Source organism: Aulostomus chinensis, chromosome 22 (genome assembly GCF_037954235.1).
Source record: "Aulostomus chinensis isolate RoL2024-O1b breed Wild chromosome 22, RoL_Achi_v1.0, whole genome shotgun sequence".
Lineage (NCBI taxonomy): Eukaryota > Metazoa > Chordata > Actinopteri > Syngnathiformes > Aulostomidae > Aulostomus > Aulostomus chinensis.
In genome coordinates this window covers 7,323,912-7,345,000 of record NC_141341.1, presented here as the reverse complement: position 1 = coordinate 7,345,000, position 21,089 = coordinate 7,323,912, and the positions used below count along the sequence as shown (strand labels likewise).

The following is a 21,089-nucleotide window of genomic DNA, read 5'->3' as shown; positions in this document are numbered from 1 at the left end:
AGTGAGCTTCATGATGTCACCAGAAATGGTTTTCACCTCTCAGCTTTGCCTTGTCAGGGTTCGTTTGTGGAATTTCTTGTCGTCTTAATAGGGTTGGGACCATCAGTTGTGTTGTGCAGAAGTCAGGTTGATACACAGCTGACGGCCCTGTTTGACAACTGTCAGAATTCATATGATGACAAGAACCGATCAGCTAAGAGAAACCACAGTCCAGTCCATTATTACTTTAAGAACTGAATGTCAGTCAGTCCAGAAAATTGCAAAAACTTTGAATGAGTCCCCGAGTGCAGTCTCAAAAAAAAAAATCAAGCGCAACGACGAAACTGGCTCACATGAGGACGGCCCCAGGAGAGGAAGACCAAGAGTCTCCTCTGCTGCTGAGGATGAGTTCATCCCAGTCCCCAGCCTCAGTAATCACGTTAATCAAGTTAACAGCACCTCAGATTAGAGCCCCGATAAAAGCCACACAGAGTTCTAGTAGCAGACACATCTCCACATCAACTCTTCAGAGGAGACTGCACCAACCAGGACTTTATGGTGCATGGTTCCGACCGTGAAGCATGGAGGAGGAGGTGTGATGGTGTGGCGGTGCTCTGCTGGTAACACTGTTGGGGATTTATTCAAAATTGAAGGCACAAAGAACCAGCATGGCTACCACGGCGTACTGCAGTGACAGGCCATCCCATCCGATTTGCGTTTAGTTGGACCATCATTTATTTTTCAAGACAGGACAACGACCTCAAACACACCTCCAGACCGTGTAGGGGCTATTTGACCATGACGGGGAGTGATGGAGTGCTGCGCCAGATGACCTGGCCTCCACAGTCACCTGACCTGAACCCAGTGGAGATGGTTTGGGATGACCTGGACCGCAGAGTGAAGGCAAAAGGGCCAACAAGTGCTCAGCATCTCTGGGAACTCCTTCAAGACTGTTGGAGAACGGTTTCAGGTGACGACCTCAGGAAGGCCATGGAGAGAACACCAAGAGTCTGCGAAGCAGTAGTTAAAGAAAAGGGGGACTATTTTGAAGAATCTAAAATATAAATGTGTTTTAGGTTATTTCCCCTTTTTTGTCGACTATATGATATCAGATGTGTTCATTTATAGATTTGATGCTTAGTAAATAGTCATGAAAATAAAGAAAAGCCATTAAATGAGACAGTGTGTCCTACTTTTGACTGGTAGTGTGTATATTATAGACACACACACACACATATATATATATATACACATACATATATACACATGTATAGTTTGGTGTCCTCTCTGCTCTGATGCTGCTAGTGCTTGAACAGAGAGAAAATTCTGCCAATTTCACAGGGTGATGCTCTGCTGCAGATTTCAGCCTCTGTCCTTATCATCTGAAGAGCTTAAAGCCAGATTTGAAAAAAAAAACAAAACAACAACAACAACAAAAAAACAACCCAAAAAACTCAGGCAGCAAGCAGAGCATTGCAACTCTAAAGTAATCAAAGCGCAAGCAGCATCAACTGTTTAGGCCTTATGGGGTGGAAAATAAATACAGCTTAGTGGAGAAATAAACACAGAAGACACGAACTGAGATCTAAATGTGGACAGCAGCAGCAAAATGAAGTTACAGTATAGAGCAATCCTTTTATTTGGGTTTGAAATGACTCATTCCACCATCATTATTTGATCCCTTCTTTTTAGAGCCAAACAATTCAGTTATTTATCCAGTTTGAAGTTAGCGAGGAGCTGACCTGAGGTAGCCGTCTCCCTGTAATAAAGCTGAACGCACTCATTCTGATCCACTTCCTGACCTGCACAACTCACTGGGGTGGAACCATTCAATATTAGATCATATACATTGTTGATCGTTTAGTTCACTACTCGTCATGTTATTTGCTTACTCACAGTTGTATTTTTGTCAGCAGAAACCCATTTTACTCATATGAATATCCATCCATCCATTTTCCACCGCTTATCCTGTTAAGGGTCGCGGGGGGGGGGGGGGGGGGCTGGAGCCTATCCCAGCAGCCTTCTGGCAAGAGGCGGGGTTCACCCTGGACAGGTCACCAGTCCATCGCAGGGCCAACACATAGAGACAGACAACCATTCACACTCACAGTCACACCTACAGTCAATTTAGAGTATCAATCAGCCTCGTCCCCTCTTGATGTCTTTGGACTGTGGGAGGAAGCTGGAGTACCAGAGAGAACCCACACAGGAACAGGGAGAACATGGAGACTCACACAGAAAGATCCTGTGCTGGAGGTGGGACTCGAACCCAGAACCTTCTTGCTGTGAGGCCACAGTGCTGCCCACTGCACCAGCGTGCCGCCCCTTTTATGAATATATCACCATCAAGTACAGTCTGTGAGATGATATGTGGTAGTTTAAAATGGAGGACAACTGAAATGCTTTGCTGAGAGTGTATCACAAACTCAGTTGAACAACAAAGCAAACACACACATGCACGTGCGCACACATGCACACACTCTGACACACAGCAGGAGTTACATGATATGACACAATAAGATGACAAAAGCTGCATCCTGATCTCAACATGTCTTAGCTTATTATGTCACTTGAATTCTGACCCGCTGCAGCACTAAAACAACCACCTTGTGCTTTGAACGGCATCTGAGATTTGTTTTTTTTACTCGTTATAAAACTGCCACTACAACTCTTAAAGCCTCATACACAACACTTTTCAGCTTCCAGGATGTGTCTGTTGTTATCGTTAGGAAGTAAATGAACTCAAAATCTAAATATTGTGATGAGATGAGCTCAAAGTGGCGGATGGGAGCAATCTGAGGATGTAATTTGAATGTATTGTTTATGCTCTTTTCACCTCCCTCTGACATTTATATCCAAAACAGACTCATAGCTGCAAGGCATCTGACCTTTTAAAATGAGTATATATTCAGGTGTGCATATGTACTGTATGTCGGCATGTGGACGGATAATAGACAGGCGGGGAGAAACAAGTTTACAGCAGCAGGAGCCAGATGGTTGGAAAGGTCAACACTACCAGAAACAAAAGGGAAGGAACATATTTAGGCTATAAATTTGCAGGTTAAATGACAGTAGCTTAACACCACAGAAATTAGGGAGAGGGTGGATTATGTACAGAAGCCGAGAACGACCATGGTTCTAATTATTCTATTGTTAATCTTGAGACCACGTGTTGATCATTGCATTATCCGGAGATGACTAAGCTTGTTTGGGTTTTATTTCAAGAAAACAAAAGGCTGTTTTATGATGAAAAACAGTCGTCTCTGCAATGAAATAATTAAATCATTCCAAGATAATGGTCTTTAAATAAGTGACATCAGCTGAACAATCTGAACCCAACATTTTTTTTTTGTCATTATTTGATTTTTGCGTCGCTGTTTCCTCTCTCTCTGTCCCCCTCTCCATCACCTGGATGTCTCCCCGCTGTTTCATAGAAAATTAAAAGGATGGGACGTAGGGTCTTTGCTGAGACATGATGTGACAGTGTTAGGATGAATGCCATGTCGTCAGGTAAGGTACTTTACTGTCCCCCTGGGGAAACCATTAACATTAAAAAAAAAAAAAACATGACATCAACAAATCACATCACTGATGTATCGCAGTATTTCACAAGCCTGAGCTACAGTGCATCATAAAATGTAAGCATATACACTGACTGGGCTATATAAAAGGCTATAAAAAGGTTAAAAGTCTGACCAATAGTGAATAATTAGGGATTAAAATAGCAGCAGCAGAAGGCCGTCCCCATCGAGCCTGGGTCTGCTCGACGTTCCTGCCTGTGAAAAGGAAGGTTTTCGTCGCCGCTGTTGCAGGATGCGCTCGCTCGCGGAGAATTGTTGGGAGTAAATTCATTGAAGGAGTGTGGTACTGGACCTGCTCTACCTGTAAAGTGTCATGAGGTCACTTTTGTTGTGATTTGGCGCAATACAAATAAAATTGACTTGACTTGACTAAAATACATAAACATATATGTGTAGTTAGCTTGTTGTGGTTTATGTGGTGCATGGTTATTATTTCCTTCTGACAAGGTCAAGTGATCACAAGAGTGTGTCTGTTTCTTTGTCAATTATCAAGGATACCTCAAAAACTAATTGACAGGTTTTGATGAAATTGAGCAGAAAGATGGGTAACAGTAGAAGGAAGACGTGACTCACTTTTGGAGGAGATCTGGATCAAACTATAGATGCGGGATCCTCAAGACTCCTCCGGGCCAGCGGCTGGGTGCAGCTACTGCAGTATTTTTGGAACATTCCATTGATGAATTTTGATCAAAATCTTTAGAGTCCATGTGACAAACTGAAATGATGGTTTCAATATGTCTTAAAAATATGAACATATTTCAGTGGCTAGTTAGTCGTCTGGTTGTTGGGGAGATGCATTCTAATCGCAGCCATAAATATGATGGTTTTGATGACACTGTGTTCATACTCGTATCGCCGTAGCCTCCTTGGCACAGGTTTGCACTCTGAATGTGTTTTGATGGCCAAATTCATAACTGTCAGTCTTTTGATGCCCTTTATCAATTCTACTCCTTTGAAAAATGCTTACTAAATAAAAATAAACATTGTTATCTGCATGTAAGCAACAGGATCTTTTCATGTGTCGAGGATTTGTTGGTAAAAAAAAGTCTTCCAATGATGAAAGCAAACGCTTAATACTGTCGACTTTCAGTCACAAGTAAGATTTTCCATCTAATGTTCATGTCTGATACGGTTTGACCTGTCATCCTGATCGCTGGCGAGCAGACAGAGATATGATGTCCTTTTATGTGACACTTCAACATCAAACAGAATGTGGGCATCCAGCACGGGGACGGCGAGGAGGAGGAGGAGGAGGAGGAGGAGGAGGAGGAGGAGGTCTGCGTGATCCCAGGAAGAGCCCAGCTTTTTACAAGCTGCTCAAACTGCCCACCTCATACAATCTGTTCAAAAAAGACTTCCTTGGGTTCCAACAAAATGTTCTCTTTGCATCAGTTTTGACCAACTTCTCTTGGCTGAATCTGGTCATTGACGTCGCAGGATATTTCTGGATCAGGGTCATCCATACTGAGCATGGCATTCATTTTTGTATCAAGCGCAACTGTTCTTTAATATGTTTAAATTGAATTCTTGGGCTAATCCAAATTTTTCAGTTCCCGTCCTGCTTCATTTGTCATTCAAATGCAGCTAAGCCCGTCCTTTGAAACAGGAATTAAATATGTCTTAGTGCATAATGAAAAATTATGTTTCCCATAGTCTTCTCTGCACTCTGAGATAAATATGAGAGAGAAGAAATCCCCGGGCTGCCAAATAAATCTGTGCTCAGTAAATGGGCATTAAGCACCTGACAACCTGGAATGGAACCATGTCAGAGCTGGATACAATTTATTACCCATACGAGTACAGCTATGGCACACTGAAAACAGATAAAACAAATTACCCCACTCCCTAGGAGACAATTAAAAACGCTTACATCACCAAAACCTCTGAACTCAAACAAAGGCTGAATGAGGTAAAAGAAGAAGAAGAGGAAAAGGCAAAGAAAAGAGGTGTTTTTAACAGGTTAATTGCTTTCCTTGAAGGGATCTTCACTCACACAGATAAAGATGCCTCGTGTAATGAAGGGTAGCCTGCTAATGAGTGTGTATTCGCCTCTAAATTAGGAAACCTGGCCTATCTGATCTTCGCAACAGGAAAGGCTGTTAAAATCTCACAAGGACTGAATCACACACTCAGAAAAAAGAAACCACATGTTCCCTCTGCCGTTTTGTAAAATCCAAGCCAAACAGCTGGGATATTCTGGACAGGCAAACGCTGTAGACATGAGAATATCCCTGCAGTCCTGTGGTTTGACTTCTTCAAATGAAGAGTTCTTCCTGCATAGGTGTTCACATCCAGTATGCAAATGTATTAGAAACACACTTGTGTGTTTTGCACAACAAAAATATGTGAATGTTTTAGTTTTCTACAATACTCACACAAGCTTTGATGCAATTTTCTTTGGTTCTACTCAAACACCCTCACATCAGAGTTCCAGGAAAAATATACATGGGCGTGGGGGCGTGTGTACAAGGCAGCCTGTCCTCCCCAGAGAACAAGCAGGTCAATACAAGCAATGACATTTAAGTGACAGATGCCATCTAGTGGCCACAGTAATTATGACAACATGAAAGTCACATGACAACAAAAAAGGCAGAATAATCTGTATCAGGAGGTGGAAGGTGAGCGACTGACTCAAGGCTCACGAACAAGGAAGTGAGTTTTGTACAGCTGCAGCAGAAGCGGGTTGTTGATCACATATTTCTGACAAAAATTACTCGTTTGAGACCCTAAATCTAAAAAGAAAAGTTTAAAACTGTGTTTTATCAGGGGATGTAACAAATGACTTATATAGCCGTAGGGTTCGGAGGATTTGACAGTTGCTGAATCTTGAGGAGCCGTCTCATCGTTCTTCTTTATTTGTGATTCAGAGAAACATTAAAAAGCCCTCTGCAGCTTGTGCAGGATGAAAGGTTGTTTACAGACGAGCACAGAGCTCAGTACTTCAATTTTTCATCAGAATGTGGCTTCATCTGCCTTTGATCAGCACAAGTAGCCAGAGTAATTAGCCTTCCAAACAAAAGAGCCACCACAACTTCACCACAAAGGTGAGCCGCAGCCTCTGAGATGAGGGATGCAGATTTTAGAGCAGGTAGCAACAGCCGGGACAAACTAAGAAGAATCAGATCGCTCCCCAATATAACTTTAATATTGTTTATCTGAAGCCAAATTTCAAACGCTGTAAAACCCTGCTTACTCACTTGAACACTAATGACAGCAGACGAGAAGGGATCCATAAATAGTAATGCAATAAATCCTGTCAATCAAAACACATTAAAAAGAAACATGCAACACCAGGTTTTCTCGACATGTCGGAGACAGCGTGGCTAGACAGGAACAGCCGAGACAAACACAGCGCCTGTCCAGTGAAGCATGTGCACATCGTGGAATGACAAAAGCATAAAAATATCTCCTTGGAAAAAGCTGTACGAAGTCTCAAGAGGAATCAGATCATATATTAATAACCTTGACAAAATTAAACACCCGGTTTCCAATCTTAAAATGCGTACAAGCACTTGACAGGATCTTTTTCCGTTTAATCATCTCAATCGTCTCTGCGCCAGAGTCTCCCCGTGCATCGAGGCCCCGTCATCTGAGCTGAGAGCATGTGTTTTTCGACTTCCAACAGAAACCACATGATGCATTACAGACCCACACACATGTTCCCTTTGATCAATCTTTCATCGGTACCCTTGTGAGAAGCCCGAGCCAGAATATCACTACTACTGTATGCTGTTCACTTCATTTAGGGAAGCTCGTAAATGATTAATTGGTTTTATATAGAGATGCTAAAATCCCTAGCAGGTGTTCTTACATATGTGTTGTTTTCCTGGTCCTGATTAATTTCACCAAGAAGATGGCTGGCGATACCTTCCAAAGATCACCTGAGTCGAAGGTGTTTCATGGTGTACAGCGAGCCATTTTCTGTTGTTTAGTTACAGTATATTTGACTTTTAACACAAACATATGTTTACTGCAAGTATTGCAATATACTTTATTGCGTATTTTGTTGAAAGACACATTGATGTCTGGTCCTTAAACAAAGTGAGGAAGATGTTTTCTTTGTTTTTTTTTTAACAGTATTTGAATGCCTTTTTTTTTTTTTTAGCAAACTAAAACAATGTGTTAATTCCTTTATAAACTTCAGTAAACTGATCAGTTCTGAATTTATGACATGCTGTTACCAATAACTCAAATCTCATGATGTTGTTAGAGATGACAATGCTAGCGGTAAACGTATCACTGCTATGGTTTTTTTGTTTGTTTTACCTTCGACATTATACACATAATTCAGGTCTGCTGTGTATCAGAATAAATACATGTATCAAATGTAACCTGAACACAAAGGACCAAAGGGGGTGTCGGTCAGTGTCATCAGCAGTACATGAGCGATGCTGAGATGTGTGAGTTGGAGCCGTTGAAGGTGGAAAAGGAAGTGCAGCGATGCAACATCCATGTCAGCAAGAGAAGGAGAAAAGGAATGGAACAAATTTACAGCCAGGATGACTCTCGTGAACTAAATCAAACAGATGACCCTGCACTGTCGGCCAAGTCATCCTCTGAGACGGCGGCCCGGGTGTCACAGTAGACTTATTGGGTTAAGATGCAGCCAAGTGAGATAATGGAACCAATTTATTAATCCACAGATCTGATTTGTTCATGTCCCAGAGAGCTACACTCCTGTCAGTTTGTGGTGATCAAGTAAACCAGAGGGAGAGAGACAGGAAAAGCCCCCCTTTGTCGTGTTTAAAGGTTAGACTGACCTCTCCTTTAGTTCATATGAATGGTTTCTGTTTAAGGAAACATTACAGTGGTCCCGCTGTACAGCTGAAGCGAATATTCCAGCCTGTTCTCCCAGGATATTGAGAAGCTTGATGAGGAATGCAACTCGTGCACTGAGCCTACGAGTGACTGATGCCATCTAGTGGCCGCAGTAATTATGACCACAGGAGAGTAGGAAGTCATAGCACCTAAAAAGAGAGTGATCTGTACATCCAGCTAGCTGTGAATGTTCCCTCAACATCATCTAACATTAGCCACAAAATTTTCATCTGACATTTCAACAACACTTTAAGAATTTTAAATCATTTCAAACATTTTAACTGCAATATTCAGAATTTTCTTTTAGCACATTGTTAGATATTTGATCAATAATCTGTTGCCTAAACCAACATTTATGGAATGTTTTGAGAGTGTTTTTAGAGAATATTATTCTACCTTTAGAAAGAACATTCTAGCAAAAAAAATGTATTACTTTGCACAGAAAATACTATCAGAGAATCACATGTTATATTTGATGTTCACTGCTGTTTAGATACTTGGATGCTACACAGTTGCAGCTGATGCAGGAGACAGCTGTTGATTATGTGTTGTCAAATGGCAGATTTTATACGATAATAATAACAATAATAGTAAATTTAAAAATAAGTGAGTCAGCACTCAAGGACACTTTAAAAAGATGTATACAGAGACGTATAATGAACTCTGGGTCGCTAAACGCCTCAATGCTAAATGTTGCCCTCCTGCTTCCATCAAAAGAGGTCCGTATAATGGAATGGGTTGAGAGATCACTGCATTATCTATGGTGTTGTAAAGTCCTCCACACAAACACAAAGACACAGACACACAGACACACACACACACACACACTAAGAAGAACAAATTCTGTGTACTTCGGATCAATGCTGTATTCATTTATATTCCTTTGCAATCAAAACAGTGCATCTGTGTCAACAAAAATCAATCACATGGCAACTTCAGCTGATAATGGAACACGAGGAGCAGCAACATGGATTTGAGCGATGAAGACCTGAGGTGGTGGAGTTGCTGTATGCTGCTGTGTGCGCTGAGGTTGCTACGGGAAGCTAGACTAGTGTTGTAAGGAACATTTAGATGCATCAGCTTCTGCAGACCTCGCAAAAATTTCCATTTTTCTTTATGTCACTGTGAACAGGTTGTGCAAGCATAAACAAGAAAAAAATAGACGGACTGATTCTTGTTTACTGAAAAGCTTTCTTTGAATATACTGTATTTTCACAGTTATTGACATTATTTTGCCATGGCGATGGAGTGAAACTAAACAAGCATCATGCAAGCTCTTTCCATTCTCACTCAACTCATCCCTCTCAGCTCTCCGGCTGAACTACAGATCAGATCGCTTTCTCCTCTCATCTGCACCAGAAGCCATGCTGAATATTTCAAGGGTGTGTTTGTTAGACACTGACAGAGATATCAAAAGGTATCAGCAAGATCTCTTTGTTTTTTCTGAGCTCCAGTTCTCCTCTCTGTCGCTGTATATTCATCCCGTATTCTCTTCATTCCTGTGTTCCTGCTGTTCTTCTCCTTCTTTCAACCCCGCCCCCCCTCATTTTTTCAGCAGAGATACTGTGCCCTCCTGTGAGACCCGTCATCAATTGTTAAAAACCTAATCTTGGCCAGAGGAAAGAATATACAAAGAGCATTCCCACAAAGATGAAGCAACATCATACACAAGAGTGCGTTCACCCACAGTGTGCAGATAATTTCAAGAACACACAGAGAAACCCTGAGGACATGTGTTACTATACTGTATACTGTACTTCCATCGAGAAGATCATCTCTAGTCGGGGTGGAACAGCAAGCAAAAAACAGAACATTTGCAGTTCCCATGCATATAAAAAAAGCAGTATTTGTACCGACAATATACTATTGTCTGATACCACATCATTTATTAGCCCTGATGCAGACCATGCTGCTTCCCATTTACTGTAGCTCAGTTACTTCTCACTAATATTACTTCTTCTTCTTCTTCTTCAAAGGAAGTTATGCTGTTCTTCTGATAACTACTGAAAGACAACTGCTTTTAAAGCAGCAATGAAGAATTGGAAAATTTGTGAGAGGGAGTTAGCTACATGTCAGCAATGTGTCAACATCGTCCACACTTGTTCAACTTCAAATACCTTAATCTGGATGGAAAAAATGGTGTTACAGCATCTCTAATTATGGCAATATCTATGTTTCGATACTCCACATGTACTACAGATGTGTTTTATGTATTATTTCCAGTGGTGGAAGGTCTTTGCAGTTCTTTTACTTAAGTAATTAGAGAAGTATTTGAGTAAGTAGAAGTAAAAATACACATTCTAGGTGACATTTGTGCATGCCAATATTAGAGAACATTAAACTCTGACCACAATGACCTCTGAAGGGCATGTGATACGTATTCTGGTTGTGTGATTATATCCTCCTGAAGATCTTCATCAAGATTTCGGTGCAAAATCTTTCTCTTCAAAGTAACTAGTAACTGGAAGATTCAGGCAAAGGTAGCAGAGTAAAAGTACAACATTTAGGGTGAATTTCAGGTATTCCTGAACGAACCATCATCACACACTGGGATGACTCGGATGAATCTGCGATGCTGTCAATCCATCAGTTGCTCTGCTGTATTTGCCGTCGAGTTGGGCCACACACAGTCACCTGGTGCACAGAAGGAAAACCTCCCCCTCAGCCTCTCCCTTTGTTTTGCATGTTGACACACACGTTCACACTCCACAAACCAATGTGTGAATACATAATACCAAACACAGAAAAAAAAAAACATTCAGTGAAATCCTCATGTGTATATATCATCCACACACACTCATAGAGACAGCTGTGGCTGACTGACACTTTCTCTCCTACAGTGAGATGAAGGTGAAGAAGAAGGGGAAAGTTGTGTTCTATGACCCCGGATGTAGTGAGAGGTCCTCGAGGGTTTATCTGTCTCTGCGAGACCTGAGTTATGTGCCCTTACACAAGGCGGTAGGCGTGGGGATGGAGGACAGAGACGGAGAGGAGGAGAGAAGGTTAAGCAGCACTGATGGTCAGCATGAGCAGAGGGACTCACTTTACTGCTCATGCAGGCAAAATAAAGACGCATCAAGTATCGAGCTGACGGCACAAATGCAAAGAGGAGTGCATGCAACAGAACATACAGAATAAACTGCTCGTGTCTGTAAATATTGTGTGCTCAGCTATGGCCCTAATTAAAGCAACTCTCTCGCTGTCTGACCACACCATCACTTCCCCATCCTGTATTCCTCCATCTCCCAGAGGAGTGGGAGGAGAGAAAAGAAGAAGAAAAAAGAAGCCACAACCCACCTGCTGAGATACATCAAGCGGGGATGGAAAATGCATTTTCTAAACCATCTGTGACCAGGATTTCACTCAGAACGCTAACAATATCTGCTTCTTTTGTATTAGATAGATGCACATCAGAGTAGTTAGGGTTCTACAGTATGTTCAACGGTGAGCGAGTGTATTCTTTGCATGTCTTTGTGCACAATATAATTTAGGACAGCCAGTCATCTTGGTCCTCCAGGTTTTTTTTTGTGTTTTTTTTTTTCCTCCCAAGGCACATTTGAGGGGGTCTTTGAAATCATCTGACAGCTTAAATTCAGACTCATCCCTCTCACTCTCATTTCACCACTGAAGTAACTGGGGGCACACCCTTCAAACTAAGACTGCTGCTCCCCGTTTAAAATTATGTGCCTGTCACTATTGTCCCTTTAATTACAATCATTAGGGTCCTTGTGGATCCGTTCAAGTATTCATTCTTTTGTTATCCTATATAACACTGAGCATGATTTCTCAGAATCATGATTGGGAGCTTATTCCCAGTTCTGATGCGAAAAAAAAAGGAAGATGGCTTCAATAAAATGGTAATTACGGTATGTTGGATCATTTGGTACAGCCACAGCACGTTCCCTTTCATGCCTGGACTCAAGCATTAGCTGGTGATGTGGATGGTAGATGAGTTGTATGGCATGATTTTCACAAGCACCTGCCTGGTGGGAGCGCCAGTATTTTGTTGCATAGTATTGATTCCATGTAACTTCATTATTTGGCGACAAATTTCTATCTTGAATTATACATCAATAAAATGTTTCTAAATCTTAATTTCATTTATATTTTGGTCAGTTTTTTGATATAAACTCCTCTTAAGCTTCAGGACAAGGTGTTTTTGTGGGGTCTGTCTGTCAGCAGGATCAGGTGAAAACTATCAGGCCAATTCCTATCAAATAGAGAGGGTTTGAGGGCTGGAGAGGTGTAGTTTGGGTCAGGAAAGAACTCATTCATTTTTTTGGGAAGATTCGTCATGGCACCACCTTCTGGCAACAAGAAATAATACTTCTTGTTTTTCACTTTGCGGTACTCAGTGGCTCAGATCCATCAAATTTTGTTTAGAAACATCTCAAGTTTGGTGATTGTCTGTGTGAAGACTGTGAGTTTACTTTAAGCAGTGTTAGGTGAGGAGGCGAAAGAGGATATTTTACCATAGAGTACCAAAATGGAGACACCTAGAAGCTGGATGTAAGTCATGTTGTAGCATCACCGAGAGGTTACAGGAAGTAGGCCTGATGTAACAAACTTCTACATCACACTTACACTGCTGCCTCCGTGTGACACAGCATATGTAGTCAGTGTGCGTTCTCTCCGTGCTGCTATATTTGTACCACAGTGTACAAATTAATCAACCTTCATGCAACATCAAAATGTCACTAGGTTTCCCCCCCCTCTTGCTCCAAGGAACGATCACGTGCTATGACAAGTGCAGGGATGCGACGGTCCGCTCATTGCTGCTTGCAGCTTTAATGAGAGCCTGAGCATCAAAGTCTTAGGGATCATCGGCTAACCCTGGCAGAGGGGGCTTTAGCTGCTCTAGATTTTAATTTTAAAAACTGTAGTTTCTTTGCACAGCTGAGCCCAGAGATTTCTCCTCTCCTGCAGCCCGTGATATCTGTACAATCTCTACCGCCACCAATTAGCCTCCAATGACTTTATTTTTCTGTTTCATGTGCTTTTTGGTCCGCCTCAGCTTTTTCGAGCTCTAATTACTTTTCTATTTACCAATGATTCTCCACCTGTTATCTTTATTTTCTCATCCTCATACCGCTCTTGTTGTCATCTGTCTACTCTTGAATTCTAATTTCTAATGCTTTCTTTTACCTCACCATATTGTTTTCCCCTGAAAAATCTCATTCTGCTTCTCCATCTTTTGCTGTTTTCACTCATTTTCCTCGTCTCTTTCTTTCTACTTCTTTGGAAAATTGTTCCGAAAGCTTTGCTGTGAGACTGCTCCTACCAATCAAACTGAATAAATCCAGGCAGCAGCACAGTTGAGTAAACAAGCCTAGCGTTAAGAAGCCAGACATCATGAACAAGTTTTGCCAACAGACCCATTTATTATTTAACCTGCCTGCGACACACAGTGGAAAGAATGGATGAGGGGGGCAAGCTAAAGAAAGAGAGAAGAGCTGAGGAGAGAGGTAAAGTGCTACTCTTCTAAAAGCTCTGCAAATTCCTGATTCATGGCTCACATTCATGTAACGGACTATTTCCAGAAGTCTCCCAATTGAAATTCAGCATATTAATCATTGTCACTGCATGCGCTATGATTTATGTGCATAATTGTGACTATGTACACAACAAAAGACTTTTTTGCAATGACACACATGCATCGCTTGTGGCACAAGACAGAAAAGCGTAGCATCGGTCAAGAATACAATGTGTGAGTCTTGTGACTTCATCCCTTGACAGCATAAATGATTTCATCTGTTGTACAAAATCCATTGTTAAAGGCAATTAAAACGAACATTGTCAGCTTCAAAGAGAGCGCAGCCTCCTTGAAGATGAACAGACAAATCAAGCATGTGTGCCATGTGTTCACAGAGTCTGTGTTTACATGCTTTGTGAGGAGTATTTGAATATGCTAATCTCTAAACTAATTGGTTATGTAAGATTATGGTGCATGGCCAAATGTATGCAGGGATTCAAATGAAATTCTGTGATTGAAAAACTGCACGGTAATGATGGGAAGTTCACAATCAGATTTGCTAAATAAAAAGCGCCAGTTGGAAATGCTAGTGATTTTGAGCGGAAGACAGAAGAGGAACTGCGGCCTGAGACACAGTTATGGTCAAGCTATGTGAACTGGACGCAGCATCCCATCAAAGGCCTTTTTAAAGAATAATCAAACCTGTTTTTAATGGACATTTTGATTTCCCTTATTGACAACTGGGTCTATTTCATCATTTAGTGTGATCGTGGATCGTATCTGCGTCTTGGACTAAATTGTAGAACACACACACAAAAAAGGGGGGGGGGGGTGTATATTTACAGGATATGCAGGCCATTTTTCCTCTCTTCCACTTACTCCTTCTCAGGCATGCTAAAACTCCCAAAAAAACAGGGAGCAAAACAAAACAAAAAATAAAAAGAAACCATTAGATATTTTTTGTTTAAATTCTCCTTCCCTTTTCCAGCTTCTATCTTAGTTGGTCAAAATTTGCGTCCCTTAAAGTTTAATCAAAATTATTAAGCCTCCTCCCATGAAGATCAGGAAGTGATGGGCGCAGCAAACCATTAAAAGATGAGATGAAACAGGAGACTGTGCAGGAAGAAAGGGACCGAACACTGTTCACATTTATTTAGGATTTTCATTGAAATGAGTGCAGCTGATCAATAAAACTCTAATTGAAGGTGGAACTACTGTTGTGTACACAAGCCTGGAATGCAGGACCGGAGGCATGCAAGGTGGAGGTGCTAGCAAGGTGGCAAAAACCCTGAGTGCTGGCATCTGTCGCTAGCGCATCAGAAAAGGGTGTCAGAAGTGATGTTTACCTGACAGCATTGTTCCCACATTGCTAACCCTCCACAGCAACAGACAAATTTGAAAATATCAGCAATAACTTCTTTCACTTTTTCTCAAAAAAATGTCATGTTTTTGAGAAAACAGTGTCAGAGTCAACATCTGAATTCACTCAACAGAAACAGGTTATTGTGCCACACTTCTACACAGACCAGACCTCCCTTATTAAAGCAGCACCAGAGACTAATCACATCTGCAGTGCTTTGATTTACAGTTTCAGTTGTAATTAAAGTTTCATGTGAGTCCTGAGTAGAGTAGAGTAGGAGAGGAAGGACCAGATGTGACACCAGCAGATGTGTGAAACGACCAGGCACTAAAAGGACAAGAAATGGGGTGAAGGAGGAGACAGTAGCTGAGGAGAGAAGAGGTGAGGTAAGCCATCATTTGGCAGGAGAACTGATGACACAGCACATCCATCTCAGTGGCAGGTACCTGCTGTTGCTCCTTTACAAAGGACACAAACTAAGAGGGAGTGTGGAGCCCTGCACCACACAGAGATAATACCACACTCAGGCTGCAGGGACAATGATTTGGATAATGCTACCAGATGACTCTTCTAAAAATATCAATGCCTTACAAACTTAAAATATATCCACAAATATCTCACAATTACGCTCTATTTTTGTGTCGTTTGTTGTTGCATTATGTAATTACAGGGTCTTAATAGCAATTTTAAATCAGTAAAGTGAGCATGGTCAGCTTTTAAGGAGAGAGACAACAACATATTGAATTTTTCTTCTTAAAGTGATGTTTTTCCCTCCTTCCCTACGTCTTCGTGTCTCTAGAGTGCTGAAAGAGCCAGCCACATATATTTAGCTTGAAGCCAATGGAGACCGAATGCTAACAACTACAAAACTGCTCAAAAATGTCAGTTTACAAGCTATAAAGTGCATCATCTCCATTATTTTTCTCATCAAAAACATTGATTTGAGCTCAAAACAAACTGCAACATTAGTAACTGGTCCTAAAGGTGATAAATGCTAGCCAACTGAATGCCTGATGCTCTATGCTACCCTGACAGAGCAGGGAACTTGAAGGGTTGTGGTTTGTGTTTAGCTCAAATGAAAGGGATTTTTTTCCTACTGTAGCTAGACAAAGAAAATGAGAATTATGATGGATCATGAACTTGAGTTTGTAAAAAGACATTTTTAGGCCAAGCTCTTGGGTCATGAAGCAGTGACGCATGGGGGGGGGGGCACATTTGTTAACTCAAGACACCTATTTGTGAGTACTTAAAATGACAAGTATATTTTTTGAGTGAAGTATCACTTTAATCTTGAATTGTTTCGGCTCTGTGATAATCATCCTAAAATAGATGAGTAAAAAGATGTGGTTCAATCTTTCTATCGTGAATATGGAATCTGGTAATTGTTCATTATGGCTGGTAAATCATTGGAGCCTGCGGCAACTTGATATTTCCATCTGAACGCAGCGCTCTATAAGAAGGTAATGTGACGGATGTGTCTTGACAAGGAGCAAACTAGTATAAAAGCACAGCAGCCAAGAGCTAAACATGAGTTACACAACAAAAACCGACCATTTTACCCAGTCAGATAATTGAACACACAGGGATGTAATTATAAAACAGCCACAAAACACATAATAGGTATTGACTGTGGGCGGGTGTGTCACTGTGTGATCATTAACACATCACCCAGAAACACCAAAGGTTTCCAGGCGAGTTATATTTGGGCAGTAAATAACATCCTGAAAATAACAGAGCGGGAGAATGAAAGCCAGAGGATAGAAGAGGGGGATGGTGCAACAATAATGAAAGCAATAAAAGATCCATTTTCCCCAGATGTGATCCGTGTGTGTGTTTGTGTGTGTGTGTGCGTTGATGTGTGATATTTTCTGTGTGTATGCTCCCACTGAGTCGTCCGATGAGTCAAAATGAGTCACATCATCTTATCAATCACCCACTTATAGTGCAGCAACTCTTTAGCAGTGTGTGTGTGTGTGTGTGTGTGTGTGTGTGTGTGTGTTGCTTGAAGCCAGCATTAAAACTGCACATATTCCCACACATTTGCACCCACTGAATAACTGTTACACTTTACACCAAAATTTTATCTACATCCTCTTATTACTGGCCTGCAAAGTTCCTGTTTACAATGCAGTACACACACATACACTGACAAATACCACAACAACTGCAGACTAAATCCCTCAGTAATCATTTTTTCTGTTATTGTTCACTGTTTAAAGCAATCACAGACTGTGCTGTTATTCCAAGATAAAAAAAAGACCTTCGTTATTTTGACATCAGTGAATCAGTGGACTGCTCTTCTCATCTAATTACAAAGATACAGCCAGCTTGCTTGTCAATCAATGTACAGCACTTTTCCAAAAGACGACCAACTGAAGGCGCTCCAGGGAATATGTAAACACACTTATGCATGCACCCACACACTCCCACACCACCTCCACCACCACTCGGAGCTCCTTTTATCATCCAAACCTGGACAACAATGCATACGCAAGCAGGTTTCTCTTTAATGAAAAACAAAGACCACTTAATGTCAAACAAAGCTTCCCCACACAGTCATTTCTCACTCTCTCATCCTTCTCAGTTTAAGAAGTAGTAAGTTGCTTACAAGAGTTCCTTTGGCTCCCGTCTGTTGCACCAGGCGAGGTGGACATCCCAGCTGGACGCTTGTAGCCCTCACACGATAACCAAAGGGAGGGAGTGGAGACAAACAGCTCGACGATAGTACAGCGAAAACTCCGCCGATCACAACAATACCTGCCCACCACGCATCCTCACACTGTCTCGCACTCTTCACACTCCATACAAATGCTGCAGAAATGCTCACTCACACATTCTCAAGCACATGAGACAGCACACTTATTTGCACAGACTCACACAATTGGGCGTTGAGCAACCCCACGAAATACACACATGCATGTATGGAACGACGCTGCACCAGTGTCGAGCTCTGGAGAGGTGGCTGCTGAGGCTGATGGTGGAGGAAGAGAGAGAGAGAGAGAGAGAGAGAGAGAGAGGATGGAAGATGAGAGGAGCATACCACTGACTGCTGCTGAGGGAGGGAGGGAAAGAGGGGGGGACTGGAGGAAAGGATGAGGATGAAGAGGAGGGGGTGGGAGAGAGGGAGTGCACATAAGGAGCACAGATGATTATGCGTGTGCACTGACTTTTGAACACACACACACACACACACTAATGTCTCTTATCCAGTCGACTTACTTTATACACCCTCTTTGTTTATATGACTCAGAAGTCCGATGCTATTTTCATAAAGTGTATACAGCTGAATATAAAATAGAGATCACTCTAAAGGTTTCTCCATTACTGTATGTGCGCGCACTCATGCGTGTGTGCACATACACACACACACACACACACACACACACACACACACACACACACACACACACAAATACTTAAAAAACATCATCAAAAAACAGACACTTGTGTCCGCTCCTACTCTGATGCCTCCACTGCATGGGGGCGGGGGGGGGGGGGGGCATATTAATCCTTCTCATTTGCATGATGCTGCAAAGAGTATCCCAGTTCCACCTTATCTTTGTCTCCTCCTCACATGGCCTCACTCCCCCTCTCTTCTCTCTCATTTCAGTGCATGTTGAGTGGAACTGATGACAACCATGAAGGACACGTCGTGTTGACACTACAACTTCTGCAAATATGTGTGTGCTGCAGATTTTTTTTTACTCTCGGGATTGACGTTGGGCTAAAATTATGTGGTTTAAAAATCAGCATTTGTTTCGGAAACCTAAAGAATCTGCAGCATGAGGAGTACTTGTTGAAACAGGTTTAAAACAGACGCACATTAACAATCCAGCAGACTGCAGAGGAAATGCCATCAGGTCGATCTGAAGAGATATGAAACCCTTGAGCTTAAAAACAGACTCTAAATCCCGACTATGTCAACCCTTCATCCTTTATGTGACACACAGGCCTCAAATCCCAAAGGAGGAGGTAAGATACAAACACCAGCAGCCAAAATCAATAGTATTTGGATACAACTGCTCATGTCACTCAAAAGACATATAGTCAGCTCTTCAGTTTGCTCTGGGTAATCATAAGGGTGCCATAGACTGACCTGTGGGAGGAGATAAATGTGTAGGGCTGGAACGTGCCATCGAGAAAACATGACATATTACGGGAATGGATTAATAATAATTCATTTCCAAAAAAAAGACTGCACTAATCTATAATACTGCTGCATACATGTGTTGTTTTCTGACCTTTCACAGAGAACAACTGCATTTTTTTTCCTGCAGCACAGCAGGGGAAGACCAGCTCATTGCCCCTGTAAAGTAACAACACCCTGAAGGCAATAAGATTCATCCAAGAGGACAGAAAAGGCCTAACCATCCTTCGAGAAACAGGTCACCTATTCACGACCTGCAAGCAGAAGATGATGGTGGATATTGGCCAGCAGTGCATATTTCCATTGGAGGTTGCCTCTAGGCCAGATTTTGGAACTCTGGTCCCCTTTCACTGGAGGCCGCTTTGTCACATTGCTCTCAGACCACGGGAGTACTTGATCAAGAAAGAAGAAAATACACTACCTAGAGGTGGAAAGAGTTTGTCATGTCGACCACAGTCTATTCGCAGATTGGTGGTTTCTCCTACCCTCAGACAGCTGACAGGCACTGCGGCAGACCATCAAACCCTTGCCGGGGTCCAAGCTCACTGGCATGAAGAGATTAGAGAGACAGAAGGGGGAATCGTTGAGCACTCCGGAGATGTGGAGGGCTAATCAATGAAACATTGAGGGGGAAGCCCACTTGAGAAAACCCTGCTTTCAGTCCATCTGCCATTCTCAACAACAACAATCTCACTGTAAATGCACCATCTATTGGAGGTTATAATCGTCTCAGAAGACAATTCTTGCTTGCGAAATTAATCCATATTTGTTAATTAATATTTGCTGCATTGGTATGTGCAGTAATACAACGGCAATGTTTTGAGCTATAGACTTATGGGACTTCATCTCAGAGCTTTCACCAAGGATTTCTTACATTTCCCAAGCAAAGTCTGCATCTGACATGACACTTCTCACATTGACTGTTGGAGTCTTGCACTGAATGTGAGAGATGACAGCATGTCAGAATCATTTTATGCCAGCTGATAACGCCTTGGGCTAATGTGTACAGCACTAGAATGTTCACAACCATACCCATCAATCCAGAAAAGGGTTGGCAAATGTTTGATTCGTCAGTCATGGGATAAACAGTAAAATCCAACAGCAGGTGTAGAAAACAACATTTCACTTACTGAGAGGAATAAAAATGAGAAGACACTTTTCGACCAGACAGCGGAGGTGTGTGTGTGTGTGCGTACATTAACAGGAACTCTTTTGAGCTGTGTCTGACAATTATGAGAGGAGAGAGAAGTTAATTTCCCAGGAGAGTAACCTTTCATATTTGCTTGCCAAATGGTCTGAGATTGACTGTACCATCCTGCAGCAACTGCAAACATATTATACTGTTTACTTTCTAGCTAAGTGGAGGGAAAAGACCCTTGACACATGGACGCAGAACACCTGAGCTGATGGCGATGTCACTGCGCTAAAAATACCCCCTAGATCCTGTGCAAATGACTGGGCTGTTCAGAAAGAGTCTGCTGCTAATAGATGCAAACATTCCATAACTGTTCAGCTTGTAAGGATGCTTGGTATATTGTTTGCTAATGGCAACATGCTTGATGTGGGCGTAGAGAGAAGAAATTTCACACCATTTTGAAGTTTAATAAGCAGCTATATGTTAAATGGTACTAAGTGAAATCATCATTTAAATATAATTTTTATATTCATATACACACATGTATACAAATATATATATAGTAGTACTGGTAAAGTGCGGTTGTTAATTACTAG

General features: G+C 41.7%; 1 protein-coding gene across 1 annotated transcript in view; it reads right to left on the bottom strand.

Moving 5' to 3' along the window:
* Positions 1-19,892, bottom strand: part of dtnbp1b (dystrobrevin binding protein 1b) — a 36,704-nt gene extending 16,812 nt beyond the window's left edge. The window contains exon 1 of the mRNA XM_086192399.1: positions 19,844-19,892. Coding sequence (XP_086048525.1) covers positions 19,844-19,877 — 34 coding nt within the window. The 5' untranslated portion in view covers positions 19,878-19,892. The remainder of the gene's footprint in view (positions 1-19,843) is intronic.
* Positions 19,893-21,089: the final 1,197 nt, after the last annotated feature.